Source organism: Phacochoerus africanus, chromosome 1, assembly GCF_016906955.1.
Source record: "Phacochoerus africanus isolate WHEZ1 chromosome 1, ROS_Pafr_v1, whole genome shotgun sequence".
NCBI lineage: Eukaryota > Metazoa > Chordata > Mammalia > Artiodactyla > Suidae > Phacochoerus > Phacochoerus africanus.
The window spans coordinates 45,443,688-45,468,816 of record NC_062544.1 but is presented as its reverse complement, the minus strand read 5'-3'; the positions used below and the strand labels follow the sequence as shown (position 1 = coordinate 45,468,816).

The 25,129-nt window shown below is 37.4% G+C and overlaps 1 protein-coding gene across 1 annotated transcript in view; it reads left to right on the top strand.

Moving 5' to 3' along the window:
- MTREX (Mtr4 exosome RNA helicase) overlaps positions 1 to 25,129 on the top strand; it is a 123,821-nt gene that overhangs the window by 57,052 nt on the left and 41,640 nt on the right. Inside the window, 3 exon segments of the mRNA XM_047760481.1 lie at positions 1,347 to 1,519; positions 2,127 to 2,195; positions 18,130 to 18,258. Coding sequence (XP_047616437.1) covers positions 1,347 to 1,519; positions 2,127 to 2,195; positions 18,130 to 18,258 — 371 coding nt within the window.

The window sequence follows — 25,129 nt, the reverse complement described above, 5'->3', positions numbered from 1 at the left end:
TCCAGAATATATAAAGAGCATTTACAACTCAACAACAAAAAGACAATCTAATTTTTTTTTGTTTGTTTTTTATGGCTGAACTTGTGACATATGGAAATTCCTGAGATAGGGGGTCAAATCAGAGCTGCAGCTGCATTTGAGCCACAGATGCAGAGCCACAACCATGCCAGATCTGAGCTGTATCTGAGACCTACACCAAAGCTTATAGCAACGCGGGATCCTTAACCCACTGAGTGAGGCCAGGGATCGAACCTGTGTCCTTGTGGATACTAGTTGGGTTCATTACTGCTGAGCCACAATGGGAACTCCAAGATAATCTAATTTTTAAATACACAAAAGGTTCAAAAGGGCACTTCTCTAAAGAAGGTATGTAAATACATGAAAAGATGCTCAACATCATTAGTCATTAGGGAAATGCATATCATAAGCACTTCATATTCGCAAGGATGGGTATTTACTTTTTTAAAAGGTAATTAACAGAACGCTGTGGTCATTGTAGAAAATAGTTTAGTGCTTTTCTAGAACTCTGTGGTAGTGATAGTTTCATACTTTGTGACTGTGTTACATGTCATTAATGGTGAATTTTATGTTGTATGTATTTCACAATGGGAAGGAGGCATAATGGAGTGAGTGAGGAAGGAAAGTCAGCACTAGATACAAGAATTGGAGCTAGGAATGGCATCACAGATGGTTAGATTAACTAAAAGGACAGTTGTGAAAGGGGTAGTGTTTTGACTAAGTAGAGAGAGGACTATGGTTGAATTTCCTGTCTTAAGTTTTAGAGACATAGTCCCAGATGGTTGTGGCAGCCTGATGACATTAGCAAACTGGATTCTTTGCACAGGGTTAAAACAGCATATTACTTAGAAGATCCAAAATAGTGCTGTCCAATAGAACTTTCTGTGGAAATAATCCTGTCTAAATTTATAACTATATAATGTCTATTGTCTGTTATAAAGTGCTGACATAGAACATTCTACCTTCATATGTTTACAGGGCATTGCTGTGTTCAACTGTGTAGGTCTAGGATTCTCAGGGTTAGTCTCCTCCGCCGTCTGCAGGAGAGAAACAACTCACCAAATAAAACCACTGCTGGTTTAGAATCATTTTGAGGATTCACAGTTAGTGTGTTGGGGAACTCTGGGATGAGACAGAGATAGTGAACCTTAATGGAGAAGGGGAAACTAGACAACATGCCTTATGGTTGTCTCTGAAGCTTTTCTTCAAATTTTCTATGCAATCTGAATTTGTTCCCTGCAGTTGTAGTAGGGGGGAAAAGATGTATCTTTGGTATAATTTAATAAGGTATATAGTTTTTTGATGTTGTATTTGTGTTTTAACTACAGAGGTAAAGAACTCAGAAGAACAGTATAATAAAATAGTAATACCAAATGAAGAAAGTGTAGTCATCTATTACAAGATTAGGCAGCAACTTGCCAAGTTGGGTAAAGAAATTGAAGAATATATCCACAAACCAAAATATTGCTTACCATTTCTTCAACCAGGTCGTTTGGTAAAGGTATGTCTTTTTTTTTTTTTTTTCCCACAAATTATGTGGATATTTGAATATTTAGTATTTTTTGGATAAAGATTCCAGTTTTTTTCTTACCTTTGGTAAAGTGCTTCCAGCTACAATAGTTGATCTGTATTAATTATGTAGATCACTGTTTTACGTAGCATTGATTAAGGAAGGTGGGGGTCATGTGAAAGCCTTTTAATTTCTATTGGTTTTCATTTTGAGGGAATATAAACTACACAGTTTTGGAATTAACATGAAATATTTCCAGTTATGAAGGGCTGTCCAAAAATAAGACAGTTTTAAGTGGTGGATGAATTTATTTAGCTGTAAAAGGCTTTAGATGGTTTACAAACAGACGCATCATTACCATTTTTAACATTATCAGCCAATTGAGAGATTCCTGTTATTGCTGTTTTAGAAGCTTATGAAACTTGACAGTGATTTCTTTATGTAGGGTTAATATCTTTTTTCTTAAATTTAACAAGGCTCTATCAAAAAATATTTTATCAGGAAAACTAAGAAAGTTTTATTAGCCTATAATGTGGTCATGGCATCTAAACTGCCTTTTGGACATACATTCTTTTTATTTGCTCTGCTTTCTTTTCAGGTAAAGAATGAAGGAGATGATTTTGGCTGGGGTGTAGTGGTGAATTTCTCAAAAAAGTCAAATGTTAAGGTAAACAGTTGTCTTTAAATTAGAATTGTATATAAATTTTTAGTGAAATTTCTTTTTCAGAGTCAAGAAATTGATCAGATTAGAAATAGGAGTTCCTGTTGTGGCTCAGTGGGTTGTGGCATAGGTCACAGAGGTGGCTCGGATCCGGTGTTGCTGTGGCTATGGAGTAGACCTGCAGTCGCAGCTCTCATTCAACCCCTAGCTGGGGAACTTCCCTATGCAGCTGTAAAAGAAAAAAAGAAATAGCATTGCTTTAAGAGAAGCTATATTCTGTCATAAGGAATTTTTTGAATAATCAAATTTTATCCTTAAAGTGGTATGATTATTTTCCTAATACTGTCACAAATTTTAATTTCATGACAATTTAATTTTCTCTGAGTTCATCAATCCTTTGTATAATTTTATTCTTAATTGAATATTAGAAAAAATTAGCATCTGACACTGAAAATTAGAGTTTCGATTTGGGTATATGATAGAAGCTTAAAAAATAACTTAGGAAAGTTGGTCAATTTTATTCTCTCTAAATGAAGGCAATAATAAAGTTGATTTGATCATTTATATAAAAATTTGAAAAGATTACTTATTTATGAAATCAAGGGTGATTTTGTTAACTTGTTGGAAAAATGATACATCAAAATTAAATCAGCCTACCTGTCTGTTATATTTCCTTTACCTGCAATAGACATCAACCTGTTAATTAACAATATATGGCCCCAAGGAAGACATTTTATATCTCCGTGTCAGTTTTTTATCTTTATTTTTTTAATTTTTTTTTGTCTTTTTTGTTGTTGTTGTTGCTATTTCTTGGGCCGTTCCCTCGGCATATGGAGGTTCCCAGGCTAGGGGTTGAATCGGAGCTGCCCCTAGAGCCACAGCAACGCGGGATCCGAGCCGCGTCTGCAACCTACACCACAGCTCACGGCAACGCCGGATCGTTAACCCACTGAGCAAGGGCAGGGACCGAACCCGCAACCTCATGGTTCCTAGTCGGATTCGTTAACCACTGCGCCACGACGGGAACTCCCAGTTTTTATCTTTAAATGAAAGGTTTACGTAAGATGATATCTGCAGTATTTTAAAGTTGACTATTTCATGATTTTGTTTAACTTCTTTGACCCACTTACATGTAATTTAAGCTTTGGGATTGAGCATCAGCCCTGAAATTTATAAACGAACTTCGAGATATTGAAGCCATTTGCTGTGGAGAAATAATTAAGTTCATAGGTTTGTGATAAGTATTTTAATTAATGATCTATGATTAATCCCACTGAATAACTTCTTAAGTATATTTATTATTACCATTTTCATAAATTATCATCTGTATTAATAATTATTAATTTAATAGGATTTTTTCCTAAGTATTGTCATATTCATTGTCTCATTTGATTCTAATTTAATAAGCATTCATTGACCACAGACACATAATCCCCGTACTCACTCATTTGATGACCAGTGACAAACAGATAATGAAAATATAAGGCAGAATATGAAATGCTTCAGTAAAGTTTAAGCAAAGTGCATTTGGAGCAGGAGGAAGAAGAAATTCTATCTGAGCTATTAGATATGGCACCTGAGAAGGAAGAGAATTTAAAATTTTAAACAGAACCTTGAAGACTGAGTAGAATTTCATTTGATGGATATTCACTGGTAGGGTATGAGTGGTATGCAGCAGGCATTGAACATTTCAGGTGAAGGAAAGGAATAAAATCAGAGTATTGAGGTTAATCATGAGTACTTAAAATACATATTTTGAGTATATTGGGTCTAAATTTAAAATTTGAAAGCAGTGGCAGGCCAGTGGAGGTTAATTGGTTAGTTAATTGGTTTGTTTGAGTGCTTTTTTTTCTTCTAGTTTTATTGAGATACAATTGACATATAGTACTATATAAATTTAAGGTGTACAGCATAATAATTTGACTTGTATACATCATGAAATGATTTCCACAATATGTTGAGTGAATAACCATCACCTCATATAAAGAAATGTTTATTTCCCCTTGTGATGAGAAATTTTAGGATTTGCTCTTTTAACTTTCATATGTAACATACAGCACTGTTACTTATATTTATTATGTACATTATATCCCTAGTATTAAATTATCTTATAACTGGAAGTTTATATCTTTTTACTACCTTCATCTAATTCTGCACCACCACCACGTTTGATAACCACAAATGTGACATCTTCATGAGTTTGTTTCTGAAGCATAAATGACATACAATTATGCGTTAGTTCCTTTTATATAACATAGTGATACAATATTTTTATACATTTCAAAATGTTTGCCATGATTCTGGTTGTTACCATGAAAGGATATTACATAATTACAGACTATATTCCTCATACTCTACATTTCATGCCTGTGACTCACTTATTTTTAACTGAAAGTTTTATCTCTTAATTGCCCTTATCTATTTCTCTCCTTCCCCCACCACCCTCCCCCCAGCAACCACCTGTTCTCAGCATCCATAACGGTTTCTGTTTGGTTATGTTTGTTCATTTGTTTTGTTTTTCAAATTCCACTTATAAGTGAAATCATACAGTATATGTTATTCTTTGTCTGACTTATTTCATTTAGCGAGATATCCTCCAGGTCCATTTATATTGTTACAAATGGCAAGATTTCATTCTTTTTTATGGTGTCTGTATGTGTGATCTTCTTTATCCATTCATCTATTGAGGGACACTTGTGTTGCCTCCATACCTCGGCTATTGTAAACAATGCTACACTGAACATAGGGCTGCATATATGTTTTTGAATACTGGTGTTTTCATTTTCTACAGATAAATACCTAGGAGTGGAATTGCAGGATCATATATGCTGGATCATATGTGTGGTAGTTATATTTTACTTTTTTGAGAAACCACCATACTGTTTTCCATAATGGCTATACTTTACATTCTCACCAACAGTGCATGAGGATTCCTTTATTTCCACATCTTCACCAACACTTATTATTTCTTACCATTTTGATAATAGCCATTCTGACAGTTGAGAAGTGACGTCTCACTGTGGTTTGTTTTGATTTGCATTATCTTAATGATTAGAGATATTGAGCATCTTTTATATTCTTGCTGGCCTTCTGAATGACTGCTTTGGAAAAATGTCTATTCAGATCTTCTGCCATTTTTTAACCAGGTTGTTTGTTTTTTTTGATATCAGGTTATATGAGTTTTTTGTATATTTTGGATATTAACCCCTTATAAGTTAAATCATTTGCAGATACCTTCTCCCATTCAGTAGGTGATCTTTTAGTTTTGTTGATAGTTTTCTTCCACTAAGCAAAACCTTTTTAGTTTGATGTAGTCCCATTTGTTCATTTTTGCTTTTGTTTTCCCTTGCCTGAGGAGATAGATCCAAAAAAATATTACTAAGCCCAGTGTCAAAGAGTTTACTGCCTGTGTTTACTTCTGGAAGTTTTATGGTTTCTTTCACACCTTATGCTTAAGTCTTTAATCCATTTTGAATTTATTTTTATGCATGTTGTGAGAGAGTGGTCTAGTTTGATTTGTCAGCATGTAGCTGTCCATTTTTCCCAAGACCATTTGTTGAACAGGTGTCTTTCCCCCATTTGTGTTCTTGCCTCTTTTCTCCTTGATTAATTTCCAGTGGAAGTGCAGATCCATTTATAGACTATATTCGTTCCATTGATCTGTGTGTCTTTTTATGGTGCCAGTACCATACTGTTTTGATGCTTATAGCTTTGTAATATAGGTTTGATAATACCTACAGTTTTTGTCTTTCTCAAGGTTGTTTTGGCTATTTGAGGTCTTTTTTGCTTCCATTCTTATCTCAGAAATATTTGCTCTAGTTCTATAAAAAAGGTTTTTGGCATTTTAATAGGGATTACATTGAAACTGTAGATTGCCTTGGGGAAATATGGTCATTTTAATAATCTTAATTCTTCCCATCCATGAAGACAGTATATCTTTCCATCTACTTGTGTCATCTTCAGTTTTGTTCATTAGTTCTTATACTTTTCCTATAGTATATAGTATAGTATAGTATAGCTTTTTTCTATACTATACTATAGTGGAAGTTCCCGGGCCAGGGATTGATCCCTCACCACAGCAGTAACAACACAACAGATCCTTAACCCCCTGAGCCACCAAGGAACTGCTAGTATAGCTTATAGTTATCTCATAGTAGGTCTTTTTACCTCCTTAGTAAGATTTAGCCTTAGGGATTTTATTCTTTTTGGTGCAATTATGAATGGAGTTATTTTTTAAATTTCTTTTTCTGATACTTCTTTGTTAGTGTATAAAAAGTGCAGCAGATTTCTATGTATTAATTTTGTGTCCTCCATCTTTACTGAATTCATTGATGAGCTCGGGTAGTTTTTTGATGTCATCTTTAGGATTGTATAGTATCATGCCATCTGCAAACACTGAAAGTTTTACTTCTTTCCAATTTGGATTCCTTTTACTTCTTTCTTTTGTCTGATTGCTGTGGCTAGGATTTCCAATATTGTATTGAAATAAAGTGGTGAGAGTAGCTATCCTTGTTTTATTCCTGTTTTTAGATGAAATGCTTTCAGCTTTCCCACTGAGTATGATGTTAGCTGTGAATTTGTCATATATTGCCTTTATTATGTTGAGGTATGTTTCCTCTCTACCCACTTTGTTGAGAGTTTTTGTCATAAATGGATGTTGAATTTTGTCAAAAGCTTTTTCTGCATCCATTGAGATGACTGTGTGACTTTTATGCTTCAGTTCGTTAATATGGTGCATCAGTAATTGATTTATGGAAATTGAGCTGTCTTTGCATCCTGAGATAAATCCCACTTAATCATGGTGTATGGTCTTTTTAATGTATTGTCAAATTTGGTTTGCTGATATTTTGTTTAGGATTTTTGCATCTATGTTCAGCAGTGACATTTGCCTGTAATTTGCTTCTTATGATCTCTTTATCTGTTTTTGGTATTAGAGTGGTGTTGGCCTTGTAGAATAAATTCAGAAGTGTTCCTTCTGCTAAATGTTTCATAAGACATACCTGTGAAACCATCTTGTCCATCTTTACTTTCTTGATAGTGTACCTTGAGGCACAACAGTTTTTAATTTTGATATAATCCAATTTCTATTTTTCTTATTACTCAGGCTTTTGATGTCATGTATAAGAAACTGCTAATGTCACAATCATGAAGATTTACCTCTTTGTCATCTTCTAAGAAGTTTATAGTTTTGCTTTTACATTTAGGTCTTTGATACATTTTGAATTAATTTTTGTAAGGGCCTTAAGATGAAGATCCAACTTTTTCTTGTCCTACCATTTGTTGGGAAATTATTTCCTCAGTAAATGACATTGGCACCCTCATCAAAACTCTGTTGATCATAGATACATGAGTTTCTTTCTGGACTCTTGAGTTTTATTCAGTTGATCTGTGTGTCTATCTTCATGCCAGTACCATAGTGTCTGGATTATTTTATCTTTGTGGTGAAGGTTTGCAAAATGGACTGAGAAGTCCTCCAGTATTACTCTTTTTCAAGTTTATATTGACTATTCTACGACCCTTACAATTCCATGTGAATTTTATTATCTGTCAGTTTCTACAAAGAAGTCAGCTAGGATTCTGATAGGAATTGCATTGAGCCTGTAGATCTTTTTGGAGAGAGTATTGTCATTCAAAGACCACTATTGTGTCTTTTGATCATGAATATGGGATGTTTTCCTATTTATTAGATCTTTTAAAGTTGTTTGCAACAGGGACTTCCCGTTGTGGCACAGTGGAAACAAATACAGCTAGTATCCATGAGGATGTTGGTTTGATCCCTGGCCTTGGTCAGTGGGTTAAGGATCTGGTATTACCATGAGCTGTGGTGTAGTTTGCAGATGCAGCTTGGATCCTGTGGTGTATGTAGGCTGACAGCTGTAGTTCCAATTTGACCCCTAGCCTGGAAACTCCCATGTGGTGCAGGTGCAGCCCTAAAAAAATAAAGGGGCAAAAAAAATTGTTTCCAACAATACTTTGTTTTCCAGGTATAAATTTTGTACTTCTTTTATTAAATTATTCCTGAGTATTTTAATCCTTTGATGCTTTTGTAAATGGCAATTGTTTTAATTTCATTTTTAAACTTTTCATGGCCCACATGTTAATACAGTTGACTTTATATATTGATCTGGCATTCTGCAATTTTGCTAATTTTATTAGTTCTAATAGTTTTTAGTGGGTTCTTTTAAGATTTTTTTTCTGCAAATAGAGAAGGTTTTATTTCTCTCTTTCTCTTTGGATGCATTTTATTTCCTCTTTTTGCCTAATTGTCCTAGCTAGTACCTCCAGTACAATAGTGATGGAACAGATATCCTCGTCTTTTCCCTTCGTTATTTTAGGGGAGAAACATTCATTCTTTCACCGTTAAGTATTATAAGTGTCCTTTATTGAATTGAAGAAGTTTTGTTTATTCCTCATTTGTTGAATTTTTGTCATGAGAGTTGTATTTTGTCAAATGCTTTTTATATGCTTATTCAGATGATCGTACGGGTTTTTTTAAATTATATTTTTTGTTTATTCTGGTACAGAATATTATATTAATTGATTTTTTTCTTTATACAGCTACTTCTATGGCATATGGAAGCTCCCAGGCTAGGGGTCCAATTGGAGCTGTAGCTGCAGGCTTACACCACAGCCACAGCAATACCAGATCTGAGCCACATCTGTGACCTGTGCTGCAGCTTGAGGCAATGCCAGATCCTTAACCCACTAGGTGATGCCAGGGATCAAACTGTCTCCTCACAGAGACTATGTTGAGTTTGTTGTTGTTGTTGTTGTTGCTATTTCTTGGGCTGCTCCCGCGGCATATGGAGGTTCCCAGGCTAGGGGTCCAATCGGAGCTGTAGCCACCGGCCTACGCCAGAGCCACAGCAACGCGGGATCCAAGCCGCGTCTGCAACCTACACCACAGCTCACGGCAACGCCGGATCGTTAACCCACTGAGCAAGGGCAGGGACCGAACCCGCAACCTCATGGTTCCTAGTCGGATTCGTTAACCACTGCGCCACAACAGGAACTCCTATGTTGAGTTTTTAACCTGCTGAGCCACAGTGGGAACTCCATATTAATTGATTTTTAGATATTAAATGAACTTTGGATTCCTGGGATGAAATCCTATTTGGCCATGTTCTGTTATCCATTTTTTAGTGTTACTAAATTTATTCTTTTATTTTTTTTAGGGCTGCACCCACAGCATATGGATGTTCCCAGGCTAGGGGTTGAATCACAGTTGTAGCTGCTGGCCTATGCCACAGCAATGCCAGATCCAAGCTGCATTTGTGGCCCATACCATGGCTTACTACAATGCCATAGCCTTAACCCACTGAGCAAGGCCAGAGTTCAAACCTGTGTTCTCATGGATGCTAGTGAGATTCGTTTCCACTGAGCCATGACGGGAATTCCTATAACTGAATTTGGTTTGCTGTTATGTTGTTGAAGATATTTGCACTCATAATCAAAGGAGATACTAGTTAGTTTTCTTTTGATGTCTTTTTCTGGGTTTGGTATCAGGGTAACCCTGGCCTCATATGACTTGGAAAGTGTTCTCTTGTATTTTTTGGAAGAGTTCTTGAAGGATTAGTATTATTTTGCCCACTGAGTGGGGCCAGGGACAAATCCATGTCTTCATGGATACTAGTTGGGTTTGTTACCACTGAGCCACAATGGGATCTCCTAAAGTATATTTTTTTCTACTATTAGTGTAGCCCACTTAAGCTTTTATTGATTGTTGCTTATTACATGATATATCTTTTTCCATCCTTTTTACTTCCAAGCCTTTTTGTATTAATGAACTTAAAGTGTGTTTCCTGTGGACATAGTTGAACATCATTTTATCTAGACTGACATATCTCTGCCCATTCATTGGGTTGCTTAATCCATTCACTTTTAATGGTTAGATTGATATATGTCTCATTTCTTTTTGCTTTTCTATTCCTCATTTACTGCTTTCTTTTACATTGTGTATTTTCTTTTTTTTCTTTTTATTATTTATTTATTTTTAGGGCCTCACCTGTGGCATATGGAAGTTCTCAGACTAGGGGTTGAATCAGAGCTATAGCTGCTGGCCTATGCCACAGCCACAGCAGCTTGGGGTCCAAGCCATGTCTGCGACCTATGCCATAGCTCACAGCAACGCTGGATCCTTAACCTGCTGAGTGAGGCCAGGGATCAAACCCATATCCTTGTGGATACTTATAAGGTTTGTAACCCACTGAGCTGCAACAGGAATTCCCTAAGTGTGTATTTTCTAATGTGATACTTTATTTATGTCTTTTTTTCCCTAGGTATATACGTATTTTATTACTTTCTTAGTAGCCGCTAGTGTCTTCCATATACATATTGATAGAATTGTGTCAGATTTATACTAACTTAAATTCCAGTTAGTTATAGGAACATTCCTCTTTTTATACCTCTGTTCCATTTTTCCTCTTTTTGTGGTATGGATGTTATATATATTATGTCTATAAATGTTACAAGCCCACCAATACATATTATAGTTAAATACTTTATATAATTTTATGACTCTTAATGAAGCTTAGAGGAGAAAGGTAAATATTTATAACTTCTGTTGTATTAAACTTCTTGTTTATTATTTCTGGTTCTCTTTCTTGTGGATTCAAGTTACCATCTGGAGTTATTGACTTAGCCCAGTACAGCTTTGCTCCCACCCACCTCCTTTGTGGTACTGGCAAATATACTACATTTTTGTTGCACTCTCAACAATTCAGTATATACATATTGTCTTATGTAATTGGTTTTTTAAGTCATTTAAAAGGAAATAGTCATTTATAATTTCATAATTGCCTTTACCAGTGTTGTTTCTTCATATGGATTCAATTGTAACATCTGGTGTTGCTTTCAGCCTCAAGAACTTCCTTTAGTATTTTCTGTAAAGCAGCTTGCTAGCAACACATCTCAATTTTTGCTTATTTGGGATTGTCTGTCTTTGAATAAATCTTTGCCTGATTAAAGAAATTTTAGCTAAGAGGTTTTTTCTGGGAATATGCTAACGCACTGCCTCTGGCCTCCATGCTTTCTACTAAAAGTGTCTGCTATAAACTGATTGTAATCCCCTTGTAAAAGGTGAATATTTTTTTCTTCTTACTCCTTTCAAGATTTTCTCCTTGTGTTTGGCTTTTTGCATTTTTGCTCTAATGTGTCTGGGCATTTTATATAATTTATAATATATAAGAGTACTTTTTTTGTATTTATTCTACTTGGAGTTCATTGAGTTTCCTGTTTTTTAATGTGATAAATTTTCAGCCATTATTTTGTTAAATATTTTTTCATTACTTTCTATCCTGTTTTTCTAGTATTTCCATTATGGATATGTTGTGCTTATTGGTGACCTACATTTCTCTGTGACTTTGTTCATTTTTCTTCATTTTTTTCCTGTTTTTTAATTGTGTCATTTCTTTTATCTTCATATTTTTTAATACTTTCTTCTATATCACATTTCTGTTGAATCTTCTAGTGATTTTTTTTCATTTCAGATACTTTACTGTTGGTTCTTTTATCGTATTTATCTATTGACATTCTCTGATTGTTATTGTCAGAGAAATTGGAAGAATTGATTATTATCCCTTCCTTCTTTAATTATAGTTCCCTGAGTTCTTTGCACATACTTAAAATGGTTTCCTTTAAGACTTTGTTTAACACAACATTTGGTTATTCTCATAGGCACTCTCTATTGCCTGCTTTTTTTTTTTCCTGTTTTATAAATCATGGTTCATAAATTTCTGTCTTTGTCCGTAATTTTTTCTTGTAAATTGGCCATTTAAGATAATATGTTGTAGCATTATAGGTACTGGTTCTTCTCCCCACCCCCCACCCTGGTTTATTGTTTTTATTTGCTTGTTTATTTGTTTAGTGAGCTGCTAGATTATTTGAGTGAAGTCTATTCAGCAACCACCCCCACCCCCCCATACTGCTGAACCTTTCATGCTTTTCCTTGGCACAGCCTTTGATATGCCTACAGTTACCCTGGTGTAACAGTGGTTTTGAAAATGGTCTCTTTGGGCCTTTTCCTGAACATACCCTGCTGTTAAGCTCACTAATTGCAGGAGACTCTTCCCAGCACCCCACTCCCCAACCCTAGGTTCTCTCCTGTAAACCAGCTGGCCTATATTTTGCCTATATTTCCAGTGATTCTATAGATCTCTATTTGTCTTTCAGCATGGCCTCCACTGTTTTTTGAGCATGCTCTAAGACTTAGATTTCTCAACTCTATTGCAAATGAAATGACTTTCTTTGGGAAGTTACTAAGAGCTGTCTGTTTTAAGGCTTTCTTCTCCCCCCACCCCCCCCCCCCCGCCCCAAGCAAAATCTCTAAGCCAAAGTTTTAAAGTTTGGTGTGGAGACAGTGATCAACTTCTCTCTGGGTGACACTCTTGTTTTAGGACCTGAGAGCTAAGTGGAACATCAGAGTGTCTTCTTAACATTCCTCACCCAGGTTGGAACCAATGCTTCATAAACCAAGACAAGGATAAATGAGGCCCCAGCATTCTCAGCAGTGTTATATCCAACCAGTGGGGGCAGGGCAGAAAAAGACATCACCCACCCCTGCCAACTGAAATTTGCACAACCTAAAAGCTGAGAATTATATTTTATTTGGTGGACATAACTAAGAACTTAATCACGGGAGGCAGCCTCACAGATAGCTCTGAGGGACTGTTCCGAAGTGGTAAGGGAGAAGCCAGGCTATATAGGAGTTTTTAACAACTCATCAAAAATTAGTAGAACATCAAAAATTACTACTAATTAAAGAAAACCAAACATTTTAAGTTAACTAATTTGGCGTTTTTATGTGTATGGGAAGATATTAAGAGCCTGGCTTATTGCAGTTTTTACTTTGATATGCACCTTTAACTATCTAGGGCCAGTATCCTGTTTTTCTTCATCCTAAATCCTCTCAGGGTACACCATTGGGGGTGACTGAAGAAGCTCATGGCTTGATGGTAGGCATCCTGTTTATCTTCATCCTGAGTTCCCCTCAGGATGCACCATCAGGGGTGGTGACTGTAGCAGTTGATGGCTACAGCATCCTGTGTTTCCTGATATGGCAGGCCTATAGCACCTCCTCTTGCTCATAAATATCTTAATAGTGACTTAAAGTAATAAAACACAAGAGGCATCCCCATAAGAGAGTATGTAGGATACTGCCTATACAAGGTATGGAAAATTTACTTCCCCAAATAGTAAAAGACCTTTGTTCTACAGGCTGATGTAATGATGGTTAAGATGGCAGAAAGTCCCCTGAGAGTTGTTGGCACAGTCAGACAAAAGATTGCTCAGAATCCCAGTCTATTATTTGGCTGCCAAGTGTGTATACCTTTAGTATGGCAGAGACCAAGTTCTCAAAACACACACACCTCTGAAGAAGATTGAGTAGAACATTTACATCTTAAAGACAGAGAAAGATAAATACAAGTTACCCCTAAAAGGGTATTTGTTTCTTTAAGGTCAGAATTCTGAAAAGATATTTTATCAAGCCAGCTTTCTCTAACTTAACTGCATATACAATAAAAGAACTCCATCTTAGTTATTTTCCTGACGAGACTTCTTTTAATTTCCAACTAAATAAGTACTTATAAGTTTTGTATGTATATAAACCTGGTAATTTGTCATTCCTGTTTTGTTTTGAAAGTTTCGTTCCCCATTCTGAAATCAGTTTGTTGAGATAGAAAAATAACTAGTGACAGTCTTACCTTTTTTTTTTTTTTTTTAATCTTTTCTAGAGCTGCACCTGCTGCATATGGAGGTTCCCAGGCTAGGGGTCAAATCGGAACTGCAGCTGCCGGCCTACACCACAGCTCACAGCAACACAGGATCCTTAACCCACTGAGTGAGGCCAGGGATCGAACCAGCAACCTCATGGTTCCTAGTCAGATTCGTTTCCACAGTGCCACGATGGGAGCTCCACTGTGACAATCTTGTGGTGGGCTTTGTGGTATTTGTGAGCTTAAATCCTCTAGGTTTTACCCTAGAATTGTTTCAACTCTATTATGTGTCTCAGTTTCTCTCTTTGGGATCCTAAGATCACCATGGGTGCTTCAGTCATGGAGTGGCCAGCTCTTAATGTGTGTCTCCTGCAGAGCAAGTTTTTAATTAAAAAGAGTCGATTTCCCTCTAGGACTGGCAGCACATTATGAGGACTTGCCTCCACTGCTTCCACGACTTTCTTAGTTGCCTGAGAAAGCCATTACTAGCTGGGAGGAAATGTTCCTTCTTCAGAGTTGAAAGCTCTCATGATATACCTTCACTTTTATTAAAACAAACTCTGTTAAAGTAGTCAACTCAAGGAAAAATGAGAGGTCGTCTTCCACTTTATAACCCAGTCCAACCTTACTCAGAGTCTTTCAGCTGAGCAAAGTCTTCCCATTGACTTTAAACTGAGGTTAACCTAAACACCTCTTCTTGAAACTAAATTTCAGATAACTTACTCCTCCAAAGAGGAGTTTATTACCACTGTAATAAACCCTACCAAAAAACTTAGGGTCATCATGTTTTTCTCCATCCACGATCCCCTCAGCAATGCACCATTGGGGGTGGCTGCCAAGGCTGATGGCTGCAACATTCTTTGTTTAATGGCAAATGACATGGCATTTTTTTGTCCACAAAGGGATAATACATACCAAAGAAGCAAACATTTTGAAGCATTTTAAGGAGATAAAAATAGATCGTCAGGAGTTCCCGTTGTGGCACAGTAGAAACGAATCACCTAGTATCCATGAGGATGCAGATTTGATCCATGGCCTTGCTCACTGGGTTGTGGATCCAGCATTGCCATGAGGTATGGTGTAGATCACCGACGTGACTCTGATTCAGAGTTGCTGTGGCTATGGTGTAGGCCATCAGCTGTAGCTCCGATTTGACCCCTAACCTGAGAAACCTCCATATGCCACGCGTGCGGCCCTAAAAAGCAAAAAAAATATATATATATATTGTCACTATGTATTTACTGTTGTTTGTTTCTTTACATACTGCAACCTTCAGATTATCAAATTATATTTTAATCTGGCAATTTTCACTTACAGTAAGAAATTAGCCACATCTTAAAAGGAATGAAGTTAGGGAGAAGAAAGTTAAATTATATGATTAAGAAGTTAGAAATTAGGACATAGAAGCAAAAATTTATGCTAAGACTGTCATTTAAAAGCCAAATAGAACATTTAATAAATTTCTCTTAAGTGAACGATGATATTGTTGACCCATCTTTACTAGACTACAGAACTAGAAGTTGATCAAGAAAAGTTTTTTAATCTTAAGAAATATATTTAACAGCAAGTTTTCATATAATGTTACAAAAAGAAGGCTTTGAATGTGTTTCCTTAGTAACACTTGAGACTATCTCTGTAATGTTTTAAGTGGTATTTCTGCAAAGACAGATAATTATGTATAAAATGCTTGAGTTCTTATAGTCACTTCCATGATTCTTATATCTTATAGAAGGAGAATATTAAGTTTACAAATGTACAGAATTGAAATTAAACCCAGTAACAGTTCTAGATTATCTAGAAACATTAAAGATTCTTCATAAATCTTAGGTTAGTTTTGTGCAAATACTTGTATGTCCTGTAACACTTTGTAGTTAATTTATTCATCAGAATGTGGAATGCATCTTACTCAGAGGGTTTTCCCCCCATCTGGAAAACTAAATATAATAGTCACTGATTCTCCTTACAGTCCTTGGCCCCTTCAAAGAGTTGACTGTTGTTTGTAACGATTTATTTACCTCATTTTATTTATTTTTCTTTTTGTGGCTGCATTTGCGGCATATGGAAGTTTTCTGGGCCAGAGGTCAAATCAGAGCTGCAGCTGTGGCCTTCACCACAGCCATGGCAACACTGGATCCAAGCCACATCTGTGACCTACACCACAGCTTATGGCAGTGCCAGATCCTCAACATACAAAGCCAGGCCAGGGATCAAACCTGAATGCCCAAAGACACTATCAGGTCTTCAACCTGCTAAGACACAATGAGAACTCCTACTTACCTGATTTTAAAACTCATTTTAAGGAGTTCTCGTGGCTCATTGGGTTAAGAACCCAGCTTATGAGGATGTGGGTTAGATACCTGGCCTCACTCAGTGAGTTGAGTATCCCATGTTGCTGTGACTATGGTATACACTGGCAGCTGCAGCTCTGATTTGACTCCTAGCCTGGGAACTTACGTGCGCTGCAGGTGCAGCCCTTAAAAGAAAATAAATAAATAAATAAATAAATAAATTCATTTTATGTTGATTAAGATACACATACAGTCTTTGCAGATCCAGATCTGATTGAAAATACTACCCAGCTTTGCTTTTTATCTATACCAATCTGGAGTGATTTATTCTGTTTTGGTTTTGCTTCACCCATGGTGTGTGGAAGTTCCAGGCCAGGGATCAAACCTGTGCCACAATTGTGTCCCAAGCCACAGCAGTGACAACACCACATCCTTAATGTGCTGAGCCATCAGGGAACTCCTAGAATGTTTTAAAACCTTTTTAAAAATTTTTTTTGAAAAAATATATACTGAGAAAAAACTAATTTTTCTTTTGAATTGGGAAATGAAGCTTATGTTTTCTTTGTGGAAATTTATACTCAGTGGTTTAAGATAATTATGATTGTATTTTTGGTTTGTTATGGAAATATATTTTACTATCCTTAGGTAATTGATAGTCTATTATAGGAATAGATTGTAGGTATGGATTTATGGTCATTTCTTGACAGTTTTCATTTTTGCACAGGAACTGTGCAGGTGTTGTGGGAGAAGACCAAGTAGTCACTTCTTACCATGCCTCCCTCTCAATCAAATAATTTCTCCCTTTATCTAATTTTATAGAAGAGATTATTCAAATGTTGAATTAAAACATAAAGTGGGGAGTTCCCGTCGTGGCGCAGTGGTTCCTAGTTGGCGAATCCAACTAGGAACCATGAGGTTGCAGGTTTGGTCCCTGGCCTTGCTCAGTGGATTAACGATCCGGCGTTGCCGTGAGCTGTGGTGTAGGTTGCAGACGCGGCTCGGATCCAGCATTGCTGTGGCTCTGGCGTAGGCCGGTGGCTACAGCTCCGATTCAACCCCTAGCCTGGGAACCTCCATATGCTGCGGGAGCAGCCCAAGAAATAGCAAAAAAAAAAAAAAAAAAAAAAAGACAAAACATAAAGTGGAATTCTTTATTACTGTTTGAAAAATGTTGCTCTCAAACATAAATTATCATAGTGTAGATGTGATTAGTGTTAGGTCTTTGAGAATCATATTTTTATTAGAGAATATAAAAGACTAAAAGACTTTTTTTTTTGGTCTTTTGTCTTTTTAGGGCCACACCTGCAGCATATGGAGGTTCCCAGGCTAGGGGTCTAATCAGAGCTGTAGCTTCCAGTCTATACCACAGCTCACGGCAGTGCCATATCCTTGACCCAACAAGCAAGGCCAGGGATCGAACCCACAATGTCATGGTTTCTAGTCGGATTCATTTCTGCTGCGCCATGACAGGAACTCCTAAAAGACAGTTAACAAAATATAAAGCCACATGGTAGAGGGCCAGTATACTAAGCAACAAAATAATCTATTCTCAGTATGTTTTTCATCTTGTTTAATTAGGGAGATTTGAATTTACTTATTCATTTTCTGTTACAGATAATTTCTTTTGGTTTCTTTTTCTAATTCTGGCATAACATGAAGTAAAATTATAAACTAATCATTAGAAACTTAAAGTGACATCACAGTTAACAATGATCATACCATTTAAATTCCTAAGTGTCAGGTAGTTTCTGTGTTTTCTCATCAAGTGGAGCCTGTTGAAAGAGGAAGAGAGACAAGCCTTCATTTCATGAAATAAACATTTATTGTGCCATGTTTGCCAGTCATAAATGCTGAGAACGTTGTTCTGTACACATGGAACTTAAAATCTGTGAGATGGTTTTAAGAATTAATAAACTTCTTTAAAATTTTTTTTCCTAGCCTAATTCTGGTGAATTGGATCCTTTATATGTAGTAGAAGTACTTCTGCGCTGTAGCAAAGAGAGCTTGAAAAATTCAGCTACTGAGGCTGCAAAACCAGCTAAACCTGATGAGAAAGGAGAGATGCAGGTTTGTGCTTTTTTATTTTCAGATTTCAGATATTTTGTGAATTATTTATAATCACTAGATTTCCTGAATGTGATTATAATGAACATATTGTCATGATTTCTAAATTGCAAGTTTTTCAAGATATTTTAAGGTATGTTAAAGGATCTAAAACCAGTAGGATGGTTAATCTCCTTTTATCAAATTATGTCAAGGTAATTAATGATGAAGTGAAAGATAAAGAGAATTTAATAATTTAAATTTTCACATGAAGCTGGAATATACCTGAGCTATGATGTCATTATTTTTATAACTATCTCATTCTGCAGTTTTACTCCATCTATACTGTTTATTACATCCCTGTGAAAATACTGCTTGAAAATAATGAGTGTTTTGATAGTAAAAAAGTCCTAAGTTTCCTTAAAATCATTTAATTTATGTGTTTTTAATTAAATGCAAAACATTCAGTTGCCACGAGATACCCATATTACCTTGAATCCTATTTTATTTTGAATAATTGTAGATAAACCTTATTGTAGAGATTCCAAGTATCTGTTTAAAGATTGATGTCATACTGTAATTTTGTCACCTTTAAACATTATTTTGAGTGTGTGTCATATTGGCTAGGTCTTTTAGGAAATGTCATTGTAATGTTACTTGTTATAGTAGGCTTTGGTTTGTGGAAAGTACAGTCTGCCACTGCATCATTAGAGGGTGCTGCTTTGGATCAGTTAAATGAATATGACATTTAGAGTTGGCAGTATTTTAAAAGACTGTTCATTATTAAACATTTTAAAATAATGATTTAAAAGTCTATTTGTAATTCTGAATACCAGCTAATCTTTGGTCTTTATTCCTCACTTTTCTAATTTATTCTTCTCTAGAATCCTACTAATATTTTTTTTTTGGTCTTTTTTTGCTATTTCTTGGGCCGCTCCCGCGGCATATGGAGGTTCCCAGGCTAGGGGTTGAATCGGAGCTGTAGCCACCGGCCTACGCCAGAGCCACAGCAATGCTGGATCCGAGCCGCGTCTGCAACCTACACCACAGCTCACAGCAACGCCAGATCGTTAACCCACTGAGCAAGGGCAGGGACCGAACCCGCAACCTCATGGTTCCTAGTCGGATTTGTTAACCACTGGTTAACCACTGCGCCACGACGGGAACTCCCTAGAATCCTACTAATATTAAAACTTAAATGATTTATTTTCCCCTAATGTTTTATCAACTGCTCAACTAAAATTAGGCTAAAATTCCAACAATTTGTCATATATTTATTGTAACCAAAGGGATCTTTGAAGTTATTACAACTTGGAATGGCAAATATGCAGCATACATCTCAACATTGTCCTTCTCTTACAGCAAACATTGATAGTATGTTATGGTCCCATTTCTTACTCAAAACTTGGATTCTTTCCAAGAAAATGATCTAATGACTAATTTCTTGGAGTTATTAGCATTTTAGGTGAAACTTGCTTGCTGTCTGCTGAAATTTTATTAAGCATGACCAACTGTGCCTCTTTTACCTAAAGATGCTGAGAAGCTTTGCAGTCCTTAGTAAAACGATTTGGTTCGGTTCAATAGACAATCTGTACCGAAAGGTCTTTACTGAACCTTAACAAGCTGAGTATCTTTCCTCTACTAAATAACTGAATAACATTTTTTTTTGTCTTTTTTTTTTTTTTTTTTTTTTGCTATTTCTTGGGCCTCTCCCGCGGCGTATGGAGGTTCCCAGGCTAGGGGTCGAATCGGAGCTGTAGTCTCCAGCCTATGCCAGAACCACAGCAACGCGGGATCCGAGCTGCGTCTGCAACCTACACCACAGCTCACGGCCACGCTGGATCGTTAACCCACTGAGCAAGGGCAGGGACCGAACCCGCAACCTCATGGTTCCTAGTTGGATTCGTTAACCACTGCGCCACGACGGGAACTCCCCCTGAATAACATTTTTTTATTCACTTTATTTCAGCATCTGCTGCTAAGGCTATAAGGATATTAAAGTGAGGATGTGTAAGCATGATTATACGTGTAGTCTCTAAGGGATTTAGCGCTATGGAGGGAAGCATTTTGTGCTCAAAGAGGTGAACTCCAAAGGAGTGTGTGTGCATGCATGCATATGTGTGTATTTGTTAGCCTGTAAAAGAAGTATGAGATTAAACAAACTTGTAGGAATATTAGAACTTTTTTCAGACAAGAACTGCATTCTCAGCTGAGTAAACAACATGTGCTTAGTAGAATCCTTCTTTAAAAATAACTCCAGAGAGGATGGGATTAAGATGGGGAATAGAAGGACTGGAGGTCAAGTTCTCTCCTAAAAACAATAAAATTTACAACTACATGCTAAGCAATCTTCACCCACTACATGCCAGGCAGTCTTCACCCAAATGGACCAGAAACCTTAAAAAAGATATCCTACTCCAGAAGACAAAGAGGAGGCCATATCAGGAGTTAGGAGGGGTGATTACACGACATAAGCAACCCCATACCTCCCGGGTGGGAAACCCCACAGACTGGAAAGTAACTGGTTCACAGAAACTCACCTACAGGAGTGAGAGTTCTGAGCCCCACATCAAAATCCCATGTGTGGGGATCTGGCACTGGGAGGAAGAGCCCCCAGAGCACCTGGCATTGAAGGCCAGTGGGGCTTTTGCGCAGGAGTTCCACAGGACTGGGGGAAACGGAGACCCCATTCTTAAAAGGCACACACAGACTTTCACGTGCACTGGGTCCCAGGGCAGAGTGAGATCTCCATAGGAATCTGGGTCAAACCTGACTGCAGTTCTTGGAGGACATCCTGGGAAAACAGGGGTGAATGTGGCTTGTTGTGGGGGAAGGGAACTGGAAGCAAAGCTCCTGGGAGTATTCCTCAGCATGCCTTTCTCTGGAGGTGGCCATTTTGGGAAAATCTGGCCCCACCCATCAGTGCTGAGAAGCCCCAGGGCAAACAACAATCCAGGTGGGATCACAGCCCTGCCCCTCAGTAAACAGGCTACCTAAAGACACCTCAGGCACACAGCTGCCTCTAATCCCATCCAGAGACAAAGTCCCACCCACCAGAGGGATAGGAATCAGCTCCACTTATCAGTGGGCAGGCATCAGCCCCTCCCATAAGGAAGCCTACAATAAGCCCCTGAACCAACTTTAGCCATAAGGGGGGCAGGCACCAGAAGTAAGAGAGGCTACAACTCTATTATCTGTAAAAAGGTCACCACACCAAAAACCTATAAAAATGAAAAGACAACTATAACTCAGATGAGGAAGAAAGAAAAACTCCCAGAAAATCAGCTAAGTGATCAGGAGATTCTCATCCTCCAGGAAAAAGTCTTTAGACTGTTGATGCTGAAGATGATGCAAGACATTGGAAATAAACTGGAGGCAAAGATGGATAACTTACAGGAAACACTGAGCAAAGAGATACAAGATGTAAAACTTAAACAAGAAGAGATGCAAAATACAATAACTGAAATAAATTCACTAGAAGCAGCTAACAGCAGCATACAGGAGGCAGAAGAATGAATAAGTGAGGTGGAACACAGATTAGTGGAAATTACAGATGTGGAACAGAAAAGAGAAAAAAGATTGAAAACAAATAAAGAGAGTCTCAGAGAACTCTGGGACAACGTGACATGCACCAACATCCGTATTACAAGGGTGCCAGAAGGAGAAGAGAGAGAGAAGGGGACAGAAAAAATATTCCCAGAGATAATAGCCAAAAACTTCCCTATCATGGAAAGGAACCACTCACTCACTCACTCACTCAGTAAGCACAACAAGTACCATATAAAATAAGGTACACACCGAGACACATATTAATCAAACTGACCAAAATTAAAGACAGAGAAAATCTTGAAAGCAGCTAGGGAAAAGGAACAAATAACATACAAGGGAACCCTGATGAGGTTATTGGCAGATTTTCCAGCAGAAACTCTGCAGGCCAGAAGGGAGTGGCATGATATACTTAACATAATGAAAGGAAAAAACCTCCAACCAAGATTACTTTACCCAGCAAGGCTTTCATTCAGACTTGAAGGAGAAATCAAAAGGTTCACAGATAAGCAAAAGCTAAGAGAATTCAGCACCACTAAACCAGCTTTACAACAAATACTAAAGGAACTCCTCTGGGCAGAAAAGAGAAGGCCGCAACAGGAAACAAAACTACCACAAATGACAAGGCTCACCAGTATAGGTATATATACAGTAAAGATACGAAATCATCCACTCACAGTTATGCCACCAAAATCAGAAATCATAAGGAGGGTACAAACGCAGGACACTAGAGATGCATTTGCAATTAAGAGACCAACAACTTAAAACAATCTCATATATGTATATATATATAGACTCATATCAAAACTTCAGAATAACTGCAAACCAAAAATCTACAGTTGATACACAAACAAATAAAAATTAACTCAAATACAACACTAAAGATAGTCATCAAACCAGAAGAGAGAACAAGTGAAGAAGAGAAGAAAAAAGAGCAACAAAAACAAATCCAAAGCAATTAATAAAATTGCAGTAAGAACATACATATCAAAAATAACTCCAGAGGAGTTCCCATTGTGGCTAAGTGGGCTAAAAACCCCAGGTAGTGTCCGTAAGGATGCAGGTTCGATTCCTGGCCTTGCTCAGTGGATTAAAGATCCAGCATTGCTGCAAGCTGCAGCATAGATTGCAGATGCAGCTAGAATCTGGTGTTGCCATGGCTGTGGCATAGGCTGCTGCTGCAGCTCTGATTCAGCCCAGAACTTCCTTATGCCAGAGGGGCAGCCATAAAAAGAAAAAAGAGAAAGAAAAACCAAGGAGAAAGTAATTGCATGTGATGCAGCTGATAAGGCCTTACTCCAAAATATGCAAACAATTTATAGACCTCAACAACAATAAAACAACCCAATTGAAAGATGGGCAGAAGACCTAAATAGACATTTCCTTAAAGAAGATGTACAGATGGTCAGTAGGCACATGAAAAAATATTCAGCATCACTAATTATTAGAGAAATGCAGATCAAAACTACAGTGAGGTGCCAACTCATACCAGTCAGAATGGCCATCATGAATAAGTCTATAGGAGTTCCTGTCATGACGCAGCGGTAACGAATCCAACTAGGAACCCTGAGGTTGCAGGTTCGGTATCTGGCCTTGCTTATTGGGTTCAGGATCCATTGTTGCCATGAGCTGTGGTGCACACGCAGATCCTGTGTTGCGTGGTGTAGGCCGGCAGCTGTGGCTCCGATTAGTCCCCCTCGCCTGGGAACCTCCATGTGCCATGGGTGTGGGCCTAAAAGCTCCCCCTCCAAAAAAAGGAAAAGAAATAAGTGTACAAATAACAAATGCTAGAGAGGGTGTGGAGAAAAGGAAACCCTCCTACACTGCTGGTGAGAATGTAAATTGGTACAACCACTGTGGAAAACAATATGGAGGTTCCTCAGAAAACTACATACAGAACTACCCTATGATCCAACAATCCCACTCCTGGGCATGTATCCAGACAAAACTACACTTCAAAAAGATATATGCACCCGTATGTTCATAGCATCACTATTCGCAATAGCTGAGACATGGAAACAGCCTAAATGTCCATCTGCAGATGGCTGGATTAAAAACATGTGGTACATATACACAATGGAATACTGCTCAGCCATAAAAAAAAAATAAATGCCATTTGTAGCAATATGGATGCAACTATTGATTCTCATACTAAGTCAGAAAGAGACAAATACCACATGAAATCACTTATATGTGGAATCCAAAATACGGCACAAAGAACCTATCTACAAAATAGAAGCAAACCCACAGACATAGAAAACAGACTTGTAGGTTGCCAAGGAGGAGAGGGGAGGGAGTGGCATGGATTGGGAGTTTGGCGTTAGTAGATGCAAACTATTACATTTAGAATGGATGGGCAATAAGGTCCTACTCTGTAGCACAGGGAACTATATCCAATCTCTTGGGATAGAATATGATGGAAAATAATATGAGAAAAAGTGACCCATATATGACTGGATCACTTTGCTGTACATCAGAAATTGGTACAACATTGTAAATCATCTATAATTTAAAAAATTTTTTAAATAAAAATAGCTCCAAGTTCTGTTCTATAAGGTTAAATGGCAAAGTTATGGAATAAAACAGGGAAGAGAACTATGCTTTAAGAAATGGAGTATGTGTACAATATTACTTTTGCACATTAATATTTTACGTTTGAGTCTTAGACATAGAGAAATAGTGCCATAGCAATTTATAAGGAAATCTCACCTCAACTACAGTGATTGCATAGCACTACTTAGGGTGGGTTTGAACCACATTTCCTTTATATGGGATATGAGGAGGAAGTGGGATGTCTATAGTTTTCTTTCCCTCCTCTAACTTTGAGTCTGTGTAATACCAAATTTAGCTCTTGATCAGCCTTTGTACAAGACTACTTTCTAAAATGACTTTTTTTTTAAACCTTTGAAATCTTTTATTTTTTTTTTCTTTTTGCCATTTCTTGGGCTGCTCCCGTGGCATATGGAGGTTCCCAGGCTAGGGGTCTAATCGGAGCTGTAGCTGCCAGCCTATGCCAGAGCCACAGCAACGCGGGATCCAAGTCGCGTCTGTGACCTACACCACAGCTCAAGGTAACCCCGGATCGTTAACCCACTGAGCAAGGGCAGGGATCGAACCCGCAACCTCATGGTTCTGAAATAAATCTTGAGCTTATTTTTCCAGAAAGACAAGATGGCTTAGAAGATAGCCAGCTTTGGATAACAGTTGATTAGTTGAGGTTAGCACTTGTCCACAGTGTATTCTAAAAATTACTTGCAATTAATTTTGTCACTTGCTTTGCCAACTTTAAGGTTTGTTTTTCTAGTCAAAGAACTCTCTAGAATCATTCATCATTAGATTAAAACATCTA